General features: G+C 43.9%; 3 protein-coding genes across 3 annotated transcripts; 1 reads left to right on the forward strand and 2 right to left on the reverse strand.

Annotated features, from left to right (window-relative positions):
* Positions 1-1,381: 1,381 nt before the first annotated feature.
* LOC143356356 (uncharacterized) lies at positions 1,382-3,163 on the reverse strand. The gene has a single exon (XM_076791970.1). The coding sequence runs from the start codon at positions 3,161-3,163 to the stop codon at positions 1,382-1,384; it is 1,782 nt and encodes a 593-aa protein (XP_076648085.1).
* Positions 3,164-3,220: 57 nt separating this feature from the next.
* On the reverse strand, positions 3,221-6,583 carry LOC143356357 (uncharacterized). Its single transcript, XM_076791971.1, has one exon. It carries the CDS (start codon positions 6,581-6,583, stop codon positions 3,221-3,223), a length of 3,363 nt encoding a protein of 1,120 aa, XP_076648086.1.
* Positions 6,584-17,100: 10,517 nt separating this feature from the next.
* LOC143356358 (uncharacterized) lies at positions 17,101-20,151 on the forward strand. The gene is made up of 3 exons (XM_076791972.1): positions 17,101-18,678; positions 18,777-18,931; positions 18,975-20,151. The coding sequence occupies exons 1-3, from the start codon at positions 17,101-17,103 to the stop codon at positions 20,149-20,151; spliced, it is 2,910 nt and encodes a 969-aa protein (XP_076648087.1).
* Positions 20,152-20,528: the final 377 nt, after the last annotated feature.

A 20,528-nucleotide genomic window follows, 5' to 3' on the forward strand; every position in this document is an offset into this window, starting at 1 on the left:
CTCGTCACAATTTCATGAAGGTATATTGAAAAATCTAAAAGTTTAAACTTTCATTCGTGCTTGATTCTTTATCTGCTTACATTGTATGCCGTTTGTCAGTCGCTGGGTCTTTGAAGTTCGGAGCTCGTCGGACCTCGTCACCGTTTATTCGAGCTGGCAAAAGTTATTCGAAGATTTATTCGAAGCCTTCGAATAAAAGATACAGATCAAACATGGAAAAATTATTCGAAGTTCGAATAAATCCGCTTCGAATAAAAAAAATTATCTTTATTCGTCGGATAAATTCTCGTCGAATAAAATTATTTGTTCGATTCTCGACGAGTAAAGATTTTTTTATCTTTTATTGGTTATTCGAAATTTTTATTTAGATGAATATTTTACCCGACTCTGCTTTCAAGTGCTAGAGCTGGATCGCGGTCGCTCGTCGTAGTATGTCTATCTTGTTCAGTCTCGGGATGGCTCTTCGCTATCCTTGTCAAACCTTTAGAGCTTATCCAGGTGGGGCGATTTACGCACGTTTCAAACAAAACAAACAAAAAACCTGACGGCGACATACGCTAAAGAGATAAAAATAAAAAATATTTGTTACGCATTGGGACGGAAAATAAATTATGCTGTACGGGACGAGCACTTTATTCTACCGTCGAACGGCCGTCACTTACACTGAGTAATTTTACAAAGAATATGTACAATGTGAAGCCCACCGGTTGGACTTCAGGTTATAATAAATGTATGAACCGAGAGAAATTATGATTATTCTCAGCTGAGCTGAGGAGAGAATCCCGAAACCGAATTGATGTAGCTAGACCGGTCCCACGACGCGCGACGTCTGAGCTACTATTTAACGATTTGAGAGAACTATTTCGCGATGTTGACGTTGGGAGATGAACTAACGATCTGATCGTCGACGAGTCGCGAGCGGTTTTCTATCACCGCCGGAATGATGATTTGGCGGAATTTGAACCCGGGCCAATTAGAATTCTAATAGCGGCGTCGATAATCGATCCGGCGGTGACAGCCTATGGCACGACTCGTCGTTGATCGACCGTCGATCTCGCGGCGACAATAGCACCTGCCAATAGCGGGGCGGCGCGGTGGATCTCGCGTTCGAGATCTGACGCCACGCGCAGCCAATCCCAAACATTCCGCCCGCCTCGTCATTCATTGACGAAACTGCGCAGCATGAATGGATCGGCAACGAGCGGCGTAGTAGAGTGAACAATGTGTCGTGCGTGAATAAATGGAAATTTACAGTGAACCAAGTGAAGATGAGGTGAATGTACAGTGAGGATGAAGTGCATTAATGAGGTGAGTGAATTCTAATTACAATGGGCGGATGAGGTGAACCATTAGCCTAGAGTGAACTTAACCTACAATGTGCCTACTGTGAATTTTGTTGTAGGCGAGGATCGGGAGAACCGCTCATCCGGTCAGTCTCGGAGGCCTCGCTCGTACCCCCTTCCCCATCGTCCGGTGGCAGCAAGGGAATTAGTTTGTGCACCGGCCGGAGGAATTGCGACGTGCCGGTGCGAACTGTCGCGACTCGAATGGAAGCGTCTGGTCCCGGGTGCACGGTTACGACGCGAGCAAGCGGCCACTGCGTAGGCGGAAGAATTTCGCTTTTAATTAAAACAAGAGCTCCGGCCTTGATCCGAGCCTGATCCTGGAGCCATTTGACTCGAGGTTGCAGCGAGTTTAGATATTCCCGAGACCAGCGCTTCCAGAAATGCTGCTGCATCTGCTGCACGAGTTGCCACCGGTTTAAGCGAGATGCGGGAAGGTCCGCGAGGCTGGGCTCCGGGATCGCCGTAAGCGGTTCTCCGATCAGGAAGTGCCCAGGTGTAAGCGCCACTGGATCCTCCGGGTCGTCGGACAAGGGCATTAAGGGCCTGGAATTGAGGCAAGCCTCGATACCGGTCAGGAGCGTGGTCAGCTCCTCGAAGGTCAGTCGCTGCTCGCCGATGATCCTGCGGAGGTGGTGCTTCACGGACTTCACGGCAGCCTCCCAGATTCCGCCGAAGTGTGGAGCCGATGGGGGATTGAATTTCCAGCGGATGCCCTCACGAGAGGCTGCGGCGAAATGGCCTTCCCCCTGGTTCTCTGCTTCTCGAAGAAGTGCCCGGAGTTCGTGGTTGGCACCGACGAAATTCCGTCCGCAGTCGCTGTACAATTCGGCGCAACGTCCTCGCCGTGCCGTGAACCGCCGTAGAGCGCCCAGGAATGCATCGGTGGACCCGTCGGACGCAGCTTCCAGATGCACAGCCTTCGTGGAGAGGCAGATGAAGACAGCGATGTATCCCTTCGAGGTACGCTGACCACGTCCACGACCGGCTCGGAGCTGGATTGGTCCCGCGTAATCAATCCCAGACCTGAAAAAGGGACGACATGGAGTCACTCGAGTTACCGGCAAGTTTCCCATTTTTGTTAACGCCGTTTGTCCTCTCCAGCGTATGCAGGTGATACATCGCCTGATACAGGACTTGACCATTGGCCGACCCTTGAGTATCCAGCACTCCTGCCGCAGAGTGGCGAGCGTCAGTTGAGTCCCCCCATGAAGGCATCGCCTGTGAGCAGCGTCGACCCACAACCTGGCCAAGGGTGAGTCATCGGGGAGTATGGCGGGATGCGTCCTGTCATAGGCGAGGTTGGCGACCTGAAGGCGGCCTCCAACACGCAGCACTCCGTCTGCATCCATAAACGGGCTGAGTTTCGCTAACCGGCTCTTGGCTGGGACTGGTTGGCCCTTCCTGAGCGCCCGAATCTCCTCCTCGAAATGTGAAGCCTGCTCCTGCCGCAAAAGGGTGAGTTGGCACGCGTGTACTTCCGAGGCTGAGAGGGTTGACTCTCCGTTTCTCCTTCCAGGAATCCAACGACGACACCAGGCCAGGACTCGGAGCAGGCGAGTCAGGTTAGAGAACCGCTCGATCATGGAACCGGATGGGCTCTCCAACCTGCGAACCACGTGGTGCACTGCGAGCTCAGCTCCCTCGTCGCTAGCCTCCGGGTCCGATGAGGCCCGAGGGTGGCCGGGTGATGTGAGCCATCCGGGTCCTCGCCACCACAGATCGAAGCTCGGAAGCTCCGAAGGATACAGGCCTCGGGAAGCGCAGTCAGCCGGGTTCTCCGCGCTGCGGACGTGATGCCACTTGGCGAAGGGCGTCATCCGCTGAATTTCTGCGACTCGGTTCGCAACGTATGTAGGCCAGCGGGAAGGATGACCCTAAATCCAGCTGAGGGCCACCGAAGAGTCGCTCCAGAGGTGTAGGTCGGCATCCTGCAGGTCGAGCACCTTGCTAACGTGCTGGACGAGTCGAGCTAGCAGGAAGGCGGCGCAGAGCTCTAGTCGGGGCAGCGAGACTCGTTTGAACGGCGCGACCCTCGATTTGGCGACGATCAACGAGACGGTAGCTGCTCCCTCCTCGTTGACGGTGCGGGAGTATACTACGGCAGCGTAGGCACGCTCCGATGCGTCGGCGAACCCGTGGATCTCGAGCGCCTGGTTGGGCCCGCAGATTCCGAGCCATCGAGGGACGCTGACGGTTTGGAGTGTCGGCAGCTGCTGTTGGAACTTCTGCCAGAGAAGTTCCTCCTTGTCGGGCAGTGGTGCGTCCCAGTCAACCTTCAGGAGCCATAAGGACTGCATCAGGACCTTGGCGACGATCGTGACCGGGGCTAGCCAGCCGAGCGGGTCGAATAGCTGAGCAGTACCGCTGAGCACAGATCGCTTTGTGTATCCTGAGTTCCGGGTCGAGGCGGCAGCGGAGACCTGAAAGCAATCCAATGAAGGGAGCCAGCGGATACCTAGGACGCTGTGAGACGTAGGAGAGTCCCATTCGACTATCCCCTTCCGTTCCTCGGGGGAGAGTCCTTCCAGGAGTTCCCTTGAGTTGGCTGCCCACTTCCGAACAGGAAATCCGCCCGCCATGAGGAGCTCTCGAATTTCCTGCTGCTTGCTCCGAGCCTCGGGAAGGGAGTCAGCTCCGGTGAGGACGTCGTCCATGTAGATGTCCCTCTGGACGGCCTGCGAGCCTCGAGGGTACCGATGCTCTTCCAGTTGGGCGAGTTGGTGCAGGCAGCGAATAGCCAGGTAAGGAGCACAGGCGAGCCCGTAGGTTACGGTACTCAGCTCATAATCTACGATGCCTTCTCGTTGTGCAGGTCTCCACACGATCCTCTGCCACCGTCGGTCCTCGGGATGAAGGAGAATCTGCCGGTACATCTTCTCTATGTCAGCAGAGAAGACGAATCGGTGCCGACGCCACTTCAGCAGCACGTCCGCCAGATTCGGTAGCAGGTTCGGGCCCCGGAGGAGGAAGTCGTTGATAGACTTCCCGTTCGACGAGGGCATGGAGCCGTTAAAAACTACCCTCAGTTTGGTCGTAGTGCTGCTCTCCCGCAGCACCCCGTGATGAGGAAGGTAGTAGGTGTTCACAGGAGAGGGAGATGTCGAGGACATGTGCCCAAGCGCCTCGTAGGTGGCCAGGAAGTCCTGATAAGCTACCCTGAACTCCGTGGAACGACGAAACTTGGAGCTCAGGCCGTCGAGTGTCCGCACGGCGGTGCGCCTGGATTCTCCCAACTCCGGTCGGGTCTTGAACGGCAAACGCACCATGAACCGTCCATCTGGCTGCCGATTGTAGGACGCGGCGAAGTGGTCCTCGGCTCTGCGGTCCTCCTCCGTGACGGGAATCGACACCTCGATCTCTTCTTGCTCCCAGAACCCAGACAAGGAGGCCATCAGCTCTCGATCTACTCGGCAGTGGTGAACGGGGGCCTCGACCCGATCCGCAGAACCCCTGCAGCTCGCCGACCGGGATCCTCCTGTCAAGATCCAGCCGAAGAGGGTTTCCTGAGCAACTGGCGCGTGTGGGGGCCCCTTCTTGACACCTTCGAGGAGTATGAGGTCGTAGGACTCGGCTCCCAGGAGAATGTCGACCGGATCGGAGTGATGGAAGCCCGGGTCAGCCAATTTCAGCCCCTGAATGTGAGGCCAGCCGCCGGGCGATGGTAGATGCCTAGGCTGATACGTCGAAATTTCGGAGATCACGTAGGCCTGAATCCTTAACGGTGTCTCCTGCCCATGATGAGTCGAGATGGTCAGCTCCGTCTTCCCCCGGGTAAACTGAGCCCTTGAGCGGCCGACTCCGCGAAGAGGAATACGGGCCTGATTTCTCCGGAGGCCAAGCCGCTGCGCCAGTGCTTCGGAGACTAGTGAGACTTCGCTTCCGGGGTCTATGAGTACTCGGACAAGACTGCGGTGACCAAGCGGACCTAGAACTGACACCCGAGCGGTACCGAGAATAACCGCGGAACTACTTACAGGCGTGGACACCTGCTGCACGTGAATTCCAGCTGAGCTATTCTCCTGAGCGGGTGGAGCTGCATCGTGAATCATCGTGTGGTGTTTCCCCTCGCACCGCTGGCAGCGTTTAGCAGACTTGCAATCGTGCGCTTGATGGTTGCCGAGGCAGTTGAAGCAGAGGCTCAGTTTTCGGACCGTGTCCTTGCGCTCGGCGGGAGTCTGATCGCGGAATTGTCGGCAGTTCTGAATGTAATGCTGGTCCTGGCAAAGACAGCAGGACCTCCCAGCAACGCCAACCTTGGACATCTGGTGCACCTTGAAGCCCCGGGCCTGCGAGGTTTTCCGGGGTGCTGTACCTTCCGACTGGGGAGCCTCTAATGCTTCGTAGGTTTGTATGCGACCGATCATGAAGGTCTTCAGTTGCTCCAGCGTGGGTAATTCTTTACAGAACTTCACCGACTCCTCCCACTCACGCCGCGACTGCCGGTCAAGCCGCTCGACGGTTAGTTCGACGATCCAATCTGTGTCGTTGGTGACCGGACGATCCAGATTGGCCAGAGCATCGACGGCGTCGAAGGTCTCGTCGAAAAGCCGCTGCATCTCGGCGGAGGACTCCTTATGGACCGGAGAGAGCTTCGCCAGCAGTCGGATCTGAGCCTGTACCAGCAACCGTCGATTCTCGAAGCGATCCTCCAGCTTCTCCCAGGCGACTTGGAAATTCTCAGCGGTCGTCTTGACGTTCTTCAGTAGGGACGCTGCGCTGCCCTTCATGCATCCCTTTAAATAATGGAGACGCTCGACCGGAGAGAGAGAAGCGTCCGCAATGATAAGCGACGTAAATAGATCGCGAAACGGAGGCCAGTCCTTGTACTGTCCATCGAACGTTGGAAGAGACATCTTGGGCAACACTGCGCGTGACCTTGCGGAGCTCGTCTCGGCTGCCGTTGCGTTTGAATTTGTAGCTTCCTTAACGGTCGCCGCGGCCTTCAGCTCTGATATCATGTCTCGCAACAATCCAGACTGTTCGATGAAATCCTGCTGGACGTCCTCGTACTCATCGGCCTTGAGGTATGAGCTTTCCCGAACCTTCGTGTCCGTCTCAGCTGCGGCTCTAACGAGAGAATCTCCCTTCCGAAAATCAGCCCACAGCTCTTGCAGCGTGCTAAGGCCAGCTTGCAGCATTCCCATGGAGATGTTGGCTTTTCCTCGCTTCTTCAGGTTTACAACGATTCGGGAGATCCGTTGGCCGATGATCCGTTGATTTCCCACAAGGTCAGCCATTGTTTGGTTCACGAATTCAAACTTACACTAAGGTCACGAAGTATTAACTGTTAACTTTTCAGTGGACTGCAGCACTGAATCCGGCTCGAAGGACCAATGTTACGGATTGGGACGGAAAATAAATTATGCTGTACGGGACGAGCACTTTATTCTACCGTCGAACGGCCGTCACTTACACTGAGTAATTTTACAAAGAATATGTACAATGTGAAGCCCACCGGTTGGACTTCAGGTTATAATAAATGTATGAACCGAGAGAAATTATGATTATTCTCAGCTGAGCTGAGGAGAGAATCCCGAAACCGAATTGATGTAGCTAGACCGGTCCCACGACGCGCGACGTCTGAGCTACTATTTAACGATTTGAGAGAACTATTTCGCGATGTTGACGTTGGGAGATGAACTAACGATCTGATCGTCGACGAGTCGCGAGCGGTTTTCTATCACCGCCGGAATGATGATTTGGTGGAATTTGAGCCCGGGCCAATTAGAATTCTAATAGCGGCGTCGATAATCGATCCGGCGGTGACAGCCTATGGCACGACTCGTCGTCGATCGACCGTCGATCTCGCGGCGACAATAGCACCTGCCAATAGCGGGGCGGCGCGGTGGATCTCGCGTTCGAGATCTGACGCCACGCGCAGCCAATCCCAAACAATATTATTAATAAAACAAAAAATCTTACTGCGAAAAGAATTATTGATAATTTATACTTTCTATTTATATTTTATTTTTTATTTTATTTATTATCAATATTTTATTTGATAAATTAGTTTTTTGTTTCTTTTCTTTTTAATTCTTTTCGCAGTCGGGTTTTTTGTTTTTTTATAATATTTCTTATTTTTATCTTTTTAATATCTTTTAATATTTTAATCATGACGTGATTGTTTATACCTTTCATTTCCGCGTCGAAAAATAATACTCTTCGTATTAAAATTCAAATCTATTATATTGATGTATTAATATGTGTTTATATATTTGTGAACAGTATATAAAAAACGTAATTTTTAAAACTATACTTTTCTTCTGTAAATTTTACATATACATATATTCGTGTTATATTCGTATAGAAAGTTTAAAAAATTCAGAAGATTTTTAAACAAGTCAATATTCAATGATCGTTTAATACAATTATTTACAATTGAAAATTCCATATTTTAAATTAAGAAAGAATAAGTCTCCAAATTTCGACAGATCCGAAAGGAAGAAAAGAACGCTCGAACCAGCTCGAACGCTTTCCATGCGATCATCGACGGTGTTTATATGAATATGATACGGCAACATTGCCCTTTTAAAAGCTGACAACGCAGTAAAATCTAGCTTCCTCGTCACACACCTCTTGTGTTGCAACGTCAATCGAGTTCTCTTTCTGATTCATAATAGAATACGACGATAGCTCCATCTCGTATTCATCAGTCAGCTACACATTTGTAGGTAATAGCATTTCTGTAAAGGAAACTGTACGGCAGATACCGACCACCGAATCTTGAAAAGTCACGTGACTGACCCGGGCCCTTAAACCACAGACGAGGTATAAGCATTAGGGCTGTGCGAGTACCCGAAAATGCGAGCCGAGCTTAGCTCGGCTCGATTGTGCGAGTCGAGTCGAGTACTCGCACGATGCGAGCTATCCGCACCGATGCGAGCTGCTCGCAACGAAGCGAACGGCTCGAAATAAAATCAGGCGTAAAATGACATGATGCGAGTTACAGCGGGAAGATCAGCACATCGATATTATGAAGCATTTTAGTATATTGACAATGCTAAATGTTTGCGATGTTTTATTATATATTTTGATATTGAAATGTTGATTCAGAATTTGTATAACCCTTATTGAAAATAATTATGCAATAACAACTATTTCCTAGATTTATGTAAATAACTAGATGTGAAGAACGGTATTTTATATATTCCTTTATATTATACTCCGTGGTTCAGTGTACAGTCGTAAAAATGTGTTGTTGCAAAATTGTTTATAATGTTGAAAATTAACGTTAAACTTCGTTAAATAGTTTTTGAAGGAATGGATATATAAATATTGTATAATATTGATGTGTATTTATACGAGGTCGCCGCCGCGTCTACAATGTATGCTGGCGGTTCGTCGGCGTGCTCTTTGCACAGGCCGCCACACTGGTACTCGCACCAAAGGTCAAAAGACTGAATTCTGGTAAGCTGAGAAAAACTGTTTGACAGAATCTGAGCTAAATAACCTGAGAATAGATTGTCTTAGACTTTTATATTTTTCGATAATGAATAACTAGCTAGTGGCTCGATGGGGAGGGAAGAGCAAAACGCATACGCGTGCAGGTAGATCAAATACTCAGAGCGGGTGACCTAAGTGGGCGCGTGCAGGCGAGCCGGTCATAAACCTTAGCTCGCTGATGAGAGCCCTACTGTCCCATTGTACGGAAGTACACTTTTTAGAAGAAATGGTCGAGATAACGAACCAAAAAGGCAGTAAACCATTTTCACACTACACAATTATAAACATGGAGATAGCGCAGGTTGCTTAGCGAGAAACGTGCGGCCGCTTCTCGTTATACATTATGCAGTCAGTCTCATAATTGATGGCAGACACTTTAAATCAGAATAACTTTTTTTATAAATCGACCAAACGACTTCAGCTTCTAGACAGCTACTAGATGACATGTAATGAAAACTCAGGAAAAATTGCGTTATATAATTGCGTTAATTGTCGAGCTAGGAAGTAGATTTAACTTTGCTGCCACTACGAATTATTTGGTAGTTAGCATGATTTTGGACCATCGTATAAAAGATCGACTGTTATCCACGGAGAAGAGCCAACAATTGCAAATTGAAAAAAGATTTCGAGACGAAAATCGGTAAACTTTTTACAAACATTAAAATATTAACTAAACAGAAAGTATGACGAGTGTTGAACGTAGACATCAGATCCTTTTAAAAGGGCCTAGCCGATTTATGGTCAAAACTGCCCTTAGAGGTTTTTCAATGATTAATGGACAATTCGAAAGCTGACTAAGAAAAACCCCTCTGAGTAAAATTTCAACCCCCTATCTTGCCCATGAGGTTGGTTACAGGGTAAATTAGATTTCGCGCTTCTCCGCGTATTTTCCGCACTCTGATGCTTCCTAAAATTCTGAAAAAATGTGACATATTTTGGATTCTAAGGCTGACTTTTGATAATTTTTTCAGATTTTTTTGTTACAAACTGTGGTCGTAAAAAAATGAAAAACCTCCAAAAAATCGGAAAAATGCAGATTTCTCAAAAATGTGAAGACATACTATTCTACTGTTTAGTTCCTTGTTAAAGTACTATAACAGGCAGTGTCGTCAATTTTTTTGTTGTGAGACATCATCGTCAAAAAACAATAAAAACCGAATTTTTTCGACGTTTTTGCTATTAGGAGGAAAGTTACACTTGTTGGTTTTATCGCAGATATATATTAAGTAATTTTTAGCATTATTAAATTGAAACAAGTAATTGTTTGACCTAAGAAATGTGATTTAAGAGAAAGAATAAATTGTATTTTGTGTGATATATACCAGAATGTTCGTAAAGTTTTGTAACATCGCCAGACGTCGAACTAAGGAGCGGATACGCTGGGGTTCTTATCCCGTCGGTGGTAAATGTTTTTTCCCATACATCATTTTTATTTTTTCAATTTCTTATATTATTTATTCATGTGATTTTAACAATATTTTTTTAATGTTCTAAAAATATTGAAGTAACATTGATTAGGCAATGAATATTTATATTATTGTGTTCGTCCACGATTTCCGCCAGATATGAAATTGCTTGTGAAAATTGGTAAGATTCCGTGAAAAGAATTTTGAAATCCACTTCTGTCATTTCCAGAAAATCAAGAAATCAATACTGTTTGAAATGGAATCTTTTTGCGGTTCCAATTGTTTTGACCATCTTAATCGGCTATGCCCTTTTAAATCTTATCACCTATACGTGCACAGTACCGAATGACAGGCTGTTGGAACTTCCAACTTGTGTGAAAGGTTGTAGACTGGCACATATTGGCACGAATGCGTACAAATACATATCAATATTATACAATATTTATATATCCATTCCTTTCAAAAACTATTTAACGAAGTTTAACGTTAATTTTCAACATTATAAACAATTTTGCGACAATACATTTTTACGACTGTACACTGAACCGGAGTATAATATAAAGGAATATATAAAATACCGTTCTTTACAGATCACATCTAGTTATTTACATAAATCTAGGAAATAGTTGTTATTATTTTATAATAATAACATAATAATAATAATTATTTTCAATAAGGATTATACAAATTCTGAATCAACATTTCACTATCAAAATATATAATAAAACATCGCAAACATTTCTCATTGTCAATATACTAAAATGCTTGATAATATCAATGTGCTGATCTTCCTGCTGTAACTCGCATCATGTCATTTTACGCCTGATTTTATTTCGAGCCGTTCGCTTCGTTGCGAGCAGCTCGCATCGGTGCGGATAGCTCGCATCGGTGCGGGTAGCTCGCATCGGTGCGAGCAGCTCGCATCGTACGAGTACTCGACTCGATTCGAAAAGCGAGTCCCGGCTCGACTCGACCCGAGCTCGGCTCGCATATGCGAGCTTGGCTGCAGGCCTACAAGCCAGACCGTACAAGCGAATGCATCCACAACTTCCAGAGACCTGCCTCCAAACCTAATTAAAGGAAGGCTAAACATGCAGTGTGTACTAAACTCCTCAAAAGAGGTGGATTCCAGTCGCTCGTGTAATAAACCGCATTCGATACTTCATCGACAGGGTGATCTTACATATTGCTGTAACAGTTCCTGAACACATTATCATTCATCTGAAACTGCTTTGTACGGTATTATACACGTCACATAATTTTTATTTTCTAATTTTGTCAAAGTAGTATATATAACAGAATCATACAAGTGTCTACAATTACTTGAATTCCAAAATACAGAGCGTTTCTTCCTCTGCGACTGTAAAAAAGGACTTTAAAAGAATGTTGAGATAACAGGTGGGCTGTCCTTCCAAAAGGCACCTGTGGCCGATCGAGATGAAACTTGGTGAGTATGTAAAACTCAACATTCTGAATAACTTTTTCCTATACATGTAACCACGGCTCAGCCATAGTTTCGGAGATATTCGCGGAAAACTGCAGCTACTACTACATTGAATTTTGCCTATACTTGTACGTCCGAGGCGTGCGTATTGTGTTTCCCCGGTGCTTTTCGGAAGTACAGCCGGAGGTATAATTCAAGTTTGTTGGGGTTAGGTCGTTGAGGGGACGGAATCGACACAATGATCTGTTTATGTTTTTTCCGCTAGAAATGTGATACGCACGCCTCGGACGTGCACGTATAGGAATATCTCCGAAACTATGGCCGAGTCGCGGTTACATGTATAGGAAAAAGTTGTTCAGAATGTTGAGTTTTACATACCCACTAAGTTTCATCTCGATCGGCCATCGGTGCCTTTCGGAATAATATCCAAAAATTGTTTAATACAAAGCGGGATATAATCCGGTGTAAGTTAAGAAATAATATCATTGATGGAAAAGCAAAAAATCATTTATTACATAGGAATGCAGATATCGATAGAAATACAGATATAGTAAATATGTTCCAGTGTTCAAATCCTGACGACTAACGCATTTTTTAAAAATTTTATTATGTTTTATCATTGTATATTTATATTATCAATTTAAATCGATTAAATTTCAATATAATGATAAGTACCGATTTCATTTTGATAAAACAGCAGGCCGCCGAAAATTATCGGAAAGTAGTAAAATATATCACCTAGCAATTCCATTTAAATTATATAATCAACATGGATCAGACAGGACGTCAGTATCAATCAACGTTCGAAATTACGATAACATAAAAGGGAGAAAAGACCGCACTGGTTCAAGTAAAGGTAGATGAACTTGTGACATAAGTCACACAAACGTAACAGTAACTTGTTCGGAAACCGGAAAATGAATACAGGATATTTATAAAGACTTCTTAAAATTGAATACATATATTTGATATATAAATAATAATATATAATAATAGTAAATAATTCTGTTGTTAGTAAATAAATACATGTTATTTATAATTCAAAATGCAATTTTATGCGTGAAATTTAATCGATTGAAATTAATAATATAAATAGACAATGATAAAACATAATAAAAAAAAATGCATTAGTCGGCAAGATTTGAACCCTGGTCGTTCAGCTGAAAACTTGGTACGCTATCGTCGTGCCACACCGATTCTTGTAACCTAGGAAAAATACTGCATTATATAAGAAATAATGAAACTTTAATCGTCAATATCTCGAAAACTATTGAGTATCTGCCCCTATAATGGTATATATTCGTGAACAGGAGAACGAGATCTATAAGTGTGCAAAATTTCAACAGAATCGGTGACCCGGAGGTCGTGGCCTCTCCTTTTAGCCTTGGAATCAGGCCTCTGGAAGTTGCGAATGCGTTTGCTTGTACGGTCTGATTTGCAACTCAATGTCGATTGTTAGCATGCCATAAAACTCCAGATGTGACACAGTAGGGATGTGCGAGCCGGCTCGTGAATCGGGCACTCAAATCGGGACACGTCGAGCGGTCCGAGCCTTTCGGACGACCCATGACCCGACTTCATCGAGCGCGTTCGAAAAGAATCGGGCAAGTTCGGGCGAGCGAGTTATCGCAATACCCAAGATTCAACTCTGCGTTCTTTTTGAAATAGATAATGGTAATAATAGTATTTCATTTGTAACTTATAACGTCATTTTTAATATATTTGATTTTTTTAATAACTACATTAGGTATATTCGGCAAGTATGTGCGTAACCTTTATTTGTATTAATATTTGAAATAATGCACGTTTCACGTGAAAAACTTAAACGACAATATTTCCGGCATTTTGACGAATTTGTTTCGAATGAACTTACATATAAATCGATAATATCATTAACTCCTTACGGAGTTACATACACATAGAAGGTATATAAATATGGTAAATTATAATAATTTTTTGGAGAGTGATGTTATTATTATCTTCTATATGGCTTGCTTAATATCGTGTAATTTAACTTACTGAACTATCATTAACCTTACGTAAATTGTGCAACGCCTACTGACTCCGTGAATTCATTTTCTCACGTAAGCCTCGCAGGATACTGCACAAAGATCCCTTGTTCAAGGATCTTTCCCCGAAACTTGCATCGCCTTTCTCCTTAGTGTCTGCCTGCGATGTGTGAATTGTCATTGAGTGGAGTACGGCTGGTCTGTCTTCCCGCTTCTAGACCCGTACCCAAGCCCGTAACGAATTCTTAGGGCCAAGCATGCCAATAAATAACTAAAAAATGACAGTGTCTCACTCGATCGTAAAACAGATCCAGACATGATGTCTGAGCATGGGCAATCATGATGTCTAGACAATTCTAGAAAAATATAATATTAAATTCCCTACATTTCAATTTAAATAAGATAAGCTAATTTTTAAAGTAAGTGAAATTACAATCAAAGTAAATACTTTTGTCTACACGTATAACTCCACACAATCAAATTGTACAAAAATTTTAACAGCTTATAGCTGGCAAAGATTATTCGAAGAAAATTATTCGAAGCGTTTGAATAGCAATACAGATCAAATTATATCGTGTTTAGTGTCATTTTAATCAGAAAAACTCCACAAATAGGTTGATGGAAGTGCTATAAAAAAATAATGAAAAATAAAGAAGTTTTGTAATTTGATTAGTAGTAGTTTCACACCGATATACCTGCTCTCGCCTCGGATCGCGCGGCTGCCGTTTATTGCACCGCTGGGCGACCGAGGTGGCACGAGCTTCTGGGCCTGGGCCGACGGGGCTCGAAGCCGCTTATTCAAGCTGACGAAAATTATTCGAAATTCGGAAGAATTAGTCGTACCCTCCGAATAACAGTACAGATAAAAAATGAAAATTTAATTTGAACCTTCGAATATAAAAAAGTATTTTTATTCGTCGGATAAATTCTCATCTAATAAAATTATTTATTCGACACTCGTCCAATAAAGATGCTTTTTTTTATTCGAACCTTCAAATAACAAATAAAGCTAAAGTATCTTTTATTCGAATTTTTATTTAAATCATTTTTTATCCCAAATAATGCCCATCTCTGCGAGGGCCGTTAGCATCGTGAAAGATTTACTTAATATTTAATTGAATTTAATAATTAGAAAGAGTGTATCATGAACAAAGTGCATGCACTTGGAACTGTTACAGAAATATGTAAGATCACCCTTTCGATGAAGTATCGAATGAGGTTTATAACACGAGCGACTGGAATCCGCCTCTTTTGAGGAGTTTAGTACACACTGCATGTTTAGCCTTCCTTTAATTAGGTTTGGAGGCAGGTCTCTGGAAGTTGTGGATGCATTCGCTTGTACGGTCTGGCTTGCGACCCACGAGCGATTGTTAGCGTACCATAAAACTCCAGATGGGACACAGAACACAGGTAGGTGTTCTGGGCGCAACGTCACCAACGCACTAAAGGACTGAAATGAAGGAAACACTTTTGTTTTTTCAATGATCGTCGCAAAAAATTGTTCTTCCTTGAATATGGATGGTACCATGGTATTGAGTTGTAAAAGAGTGCAATGCAGCACATAAAAAATTAGTAGAACGGTGAAATAAAGAGCAAACTAGAATGTTTTCGAGTAAAATTATTTAAAAATAGTTCTAATGTGTTTTTAAAGTCATCTAGTAAAAATCTTATGGTGCTGAGGTGGAAAGAAAATTTTTTTAAATTAATAATAACAGTAGCTAAATATATGAACAAATTTAAGATAGTGTTGATGACAATAGCTCATTATTAGATTAATATTCAGGTTGGTCGCTTTTAAACTTCGATATGAGATCTGTATTTGTTCGAATTTTTCCGGGTTTTCCATTTTTTACAACTAGAGTTTGCAACTACAAAATTGGAAAAAAATAAAATACGTATCATTACAATTAATATTATTCTTAATTTATATTAATTAGAGATTTTGTACACAAGATTTACATGTTAGTTAGATATTTCATATAAACCAATTAAGCTGTACGTTCTAATCCTGGTTAAAAAAATAATGTGCGTTCGGTTTTATGCTAAAAGACGACACGATTCTCTTCCAGGAAATACGACACGGTTTTGTTCCAGGAAAGACGACACGGTTCTGTGTCATGCTAAAAGACGACACGGTTCTGTTCTAGGAAAGACGACACGGTTCTGTGCCATGCTAAGGCTGAGCAGATGTCAGCACTATATCGGGAACGCCGAAAACCCGGGCGTGAGCACTCTCCTATCCTCTCTGGCACTACCTACTACCAACCAATACCAGCCACTCTCGGTCGACAGTGACAACGAACTGGACAAAAACACCCCAAACGCACAGCCAACCAGCACACAGCCCAAAATGAAAGCCTACACACCCCCATCAATATACACAGTCAACACAAACATGGAGACAATAATACGCATCGCACTGGCTCTGAACATTAAAAAACAGGACTTCACAATAAAAGAAAACGACAAGGACAACCACACAATAAACACCAAAAACCTTCAGAACCACAAAGCATTAACAGACAATCTCACCGAGACAAAAACGCAATTTTACACTTATACCCCCAAAGAATTAAAACCTAAATCGATTATATTAAAAGGAATCAAAGGAAACTTCACTACAGAGGACATCAAAACCGAGATTGAAGACCTCAAACTGCCAGAAACCCAAATAATCAACATCACAAAATTCTTATACGATAAACAAAACCCCGATAAATACCATCACCTGGTACAACTAAGCCGAGAAAGCCGGACCGCAGCGATATTCAAAATAAAAGCACTGGCATACCAGAAAGTAAAATGGGAACACCTCAGGAAGCAACAGGTGTGCCAATGTAAAAAATGCCAACGACTCGGGCATGTGAGCAAAAATTGCCAACTTGAATATCGTTGTGTTAAATGAGCGAAAAACCACGGGCCAGGCAACTGTCTCCTCGCACACTCACACAACCGGAACAGCCTGAAATGTGCCAACTGCGGACAAAACGGGCACCCAGTCTCATACAAAGGCTGCCCCTACATAAAATTCGCCATCAAAATAAAAAAAGACACACAGAACCAAAACAAACTAACAACAAGCAACAGAATTCAAAGAATAGCGACAGCAGTCACAAGCGACCGCTTATTATCTCAAATGGTCAGAAGTACACCATCAATCCAGCAGCCAACCAGAGAATCCAGCACACCGCAGCAACCAACCCACACCAACGACCCACGAAGAAACGACGGAACACCCATCCTGCAACAAACTGAGAAAACAGCCACCCCGCAACTCCCCAACGAATGGATCAACAACCTCAACACAGAAATAGCCACAATCATTGCCTCACAGCTGCAGCAAATAGCCACCCAGGTAGCAATAAATTCAGAAAAAATAGAATTCGTATTAAACACTCTATTTGAAAAACAAAATGAATAATAACGCCGTCAGCTCCCCCTCCACCATAAATATGGCAACGATAAACGTAAATTCATTAATCACACACCCACGCAGACACGACCTAAAACAATTCCTCCAAACACACAACCACGACATAGTACTACTCTCAGAAACAAAGCTCAACCCCATACACAACCTCACATTCAAAAACTATAAACTATACAGGAAAGATAGGCCCAACGCAGTTCAAGGCGGAGGAACCGCAATTTTAATTAAAAACAATATAACACACGAACCAATACACCCCCCCTCCTCAACAGACAATAAAATACTAGAATGCACAATCATAAAGATCAAGACCACAAACAACAACACACTGTACATATTAAGTGCATACGCGACAAACGACAACAGATCACTCTACATAACATCACTTGACCACCTATACCAATCTCTCAAACTCCACAATAACAACAACTACTACATAATAGCCGGAGACCTTAACACTAAACGAAAGGACTGGGGTGACAGAACAAACAACCAGACAGGACGATACTTTAAAAAATGGGAAAATGAACACAACCTTACATACAGACTCAACACAATTACGACCACCACCCCCACATACAAACCGGGCCTAAGTTTCCTAGACATCTGCCTCGCAGATTCCAGGCTCGAACTAACGAACAATACCAACGGGAAAGCCAGTACGCTGCCCTACGACAGCGACCACCTGGCCGTATCATTGAGATTCGAACTCCCCTCCAACATCCCTACAACCGCTCACCCAGAAGCCATAAAATTAAATTACAGGGCCACTAGATGGAAAAACTTCACAAAATACCTAGACCGGAGCTACACAAACTCGATCCCTACCGACCGCAACCTATCCACCACAGACATAGACAACAACCTGCTAACCATCTCAGAAGCAATCCGGAACGCAATAGGCACACACACTTCCCAATTCAAGACGCGCAACAACACTACAATATATATCAACAGAAAAATCACCAAACTCCAAAAACACAAAAAAACACTAACAACAGTACTACACAAACTACACCTAACAGACCCCAACTCGCAATTAACTATAACAAAAATAGCCAAAAACACCCACAAACATCTCACAAAAAAACTACACACCGAATTCACCAAAGCCATAAACAAATACTGGACAAACGTGATCAAACGAATCGACCATAGAAATACTGACACTTTCTTCCCGAAAATCAACTCAATCTTCAGACGCAAACCACCATCCACAATAGACGACATCCACATAAAACAAAACGACAACCTAATACTATCCAGAAGTAAATGCAACACCGCAACCCTCCAAAAAGCAAAAGACATGTACATCTTAACCACACCGACAGACAAACTCAACGCCATAGGAGCTTATTACCAAACGATCAACTCCCACCGACACCTAAACAACGGGACAAGACTCAAAGAAATAGTAGACAACACGGCTCGCACACTATCACACGAACTCGCAACGAACCGACTCAACAAGACCGCTATCACACAGTTCTCAGAACAGAACAACGCCAAAAGCCCAGACGACACAGACGACGAAATCTCACCATTCTGCAACCCCTTCATTGTAAACAATATACTCAAAAGACTTCCAAATAAAACCTCCGTTGGGACAGACCGAATTCCCCCGATAGTGCTCAAACATCTACCTCAAAAAATAATAGTCCACCTAGCAATCCTATTTAACAACGCCATAAACAACAGCTACTTCTCGAAAATTTGGAAAACAGCCAAAGTTCTCCCAATAATAAAGAAAAACAGAAACCCGACCGACCCCTCCAGCTACCGGCCAATCAGTCTAACACCAAGCCTAAGCAAAATCTACGAAGCCATCATCAACAACAAAATATCACAACACTGCACAATTCACAACATCATCCCAGACTGCCAATTCTGATTCAGACACAAACACTCAACTACCCACGCCATACACAAATTCATTTCCGACATCAACAATAGAATCAGCAACAACCAGCTAGTAGGCGCAGCCCTACTAGACCTAGAAAAAGCCTTTGATTCGGTCTGGCTCAACGGCCTCCTATTTAAACTACACCGTAAAGAATTCCCAAAATGGCTCATACACACGATACTGGACATGACAACAGACAAAAAATTCGTAACCTGGGACGGAAAGACAATATCGACACTGACATTCCACATAACAGAAGGACTACAACAAGGCACCGTCAACTCCCCAATCCTATTCAACATCTACACCAGCGATCTCCTGAAAGCGTTCGAATTCACCAAACCTGATAGGGCAGCGGTACTGGCATTCGCAGATAACCTCGTAACATACACCACAAGCAACCAAGTAAATAAAGTACAATCAGATCTTGAAACGACCGTTAACAAAATAAACAACTATTACAGCGCCTGGAACCTCCGACTAAATCCACAAAAATGTGAAACAATCCTACTCCGCAAACCCCTCCGCTATCTATCCGCTAAAATCAAAGCTGGCGGCAACAGCTTCCAAATAAACACATCAGTACCCGGAACCGCAACCAAATGTAAAATCCCACACAAAAAATCAGTCAAATACCTAGGAGTGTACATAGACTACCTTCTCAGAGGCAATGAACACATCACAAAGCAACTCGAAAAAGCAGCCACAGCCTTTAAAGCCAATAGCAGATTATTCTACAATAAACACCTCCCCCAGTTAACCCCTCCCTCGGGGTATGATGTTAGCTGGGAGGTGCCTATATGTAAACCTTTTACCGTTTGCACGACAAATGGATATATCATTGACATGTTCGGACCTTTTTATGCCAATCAGAATGATGCTGAAATCATGCAGATCGTTGTAGGAGATACCAATGGCTTGAAAACTCTTATGAAACGGGGAGACCTTTGTATTGTAGATCGCGGTTTTCGTGCTGTTAAATCACACTTAGAAGAGTCTGGGTTTCATGTTTTCATGCCTGCATTAAAAGGCAATCGTTCTCAACTAACCACTGAGAAGTCCAATTCATCTCGTAAAGTTACCAAAGTTCGCTGGGTCTTTTACACAACCAGCTCGACAACAAACTTCTTCCTACAGTCAAATCATATTTCAGGATTGTATGCTTCCTAAATAATAAGTTCGGCAAAAGACTAAATTCTGATGTCACACTTTTCGATGACATAACTGACAGGATATTGAGTGAAGATAAAGTAATAAATAGTTTAGCACAACAATTGGAAGCGCAACACTGGAACCGCAGAAACACGCCGTTTAAAAACGTATCTTCCACCGATATTTTTGATTTTCCGGAAATGACAGAAGACGATTTAAAGATACTTTTCACGGGATCATACCAATTATCTCAAGCTATTTCGTATTTGGCCGAAATAATGGATGAATACGATAATAAAATTAATGTCCGTTATTTAATAGAAAATAATAATATTGTCAAATTCGAAGTAAAATCTACATAGATTATATACCAAACTCAACTGGTCATTCCGGTA

Source organism: Halictus rubicundus, chromosome 8 (assembly GCF_050948215.1).
Source record: "Halictus rubicundus isolate RS-2024b chromosome 8, iyHalRubi1_principal, whole genome shotgun sequence".
NCBI classification, from domain to species: Eukaryota; Metazoa; Arthropoda; class Insecta; order Hymenoptera; family Halictidae; genus Halictus; species Halictus rubicundus.

What these genes read in the sequence shown, in the direction of transcription:
- LOC143356356 (XM_076791970.1), bottom strand. Translation starts at nt 3,163, where the DNA reads ATGACGCCCTTCGCCAAGTGGCATCACGTCCGCAGCGCGGAGAACCCG.
- LOC143356357 (XM_076791971.1), bottom strand. Translation starts at nt 6,583, where the DNA reads ATGGCTGACCTTGTGGGAAATCAACGGATCATCGGCCAACGGATCTCC.
- LOC143356358 (XM_076791972.1), top strand. Translation starts at nt 17,101, where the DNA reads ATGGCAACGATAAACGTAAATTCATTAATCACACACCCACGCAGACAC. An exon ending in GACTTCCAAATAAAACCTCC is followed by an intron (nt 18,679 to 18,776) that starts GTTGGGACAGAC and finishes CATAAACAACAG; the next exon opens with CTACTTCTCGAAAATTTGGA. An exon ending in CAACAAAATATCACAACACT is followed by an intron (nt 18,932 to 18,974) that starts GCACAATTCACA and finishes ATTCTGATTCAG; the next exon opens with ACACAAACACTCAACTACCC.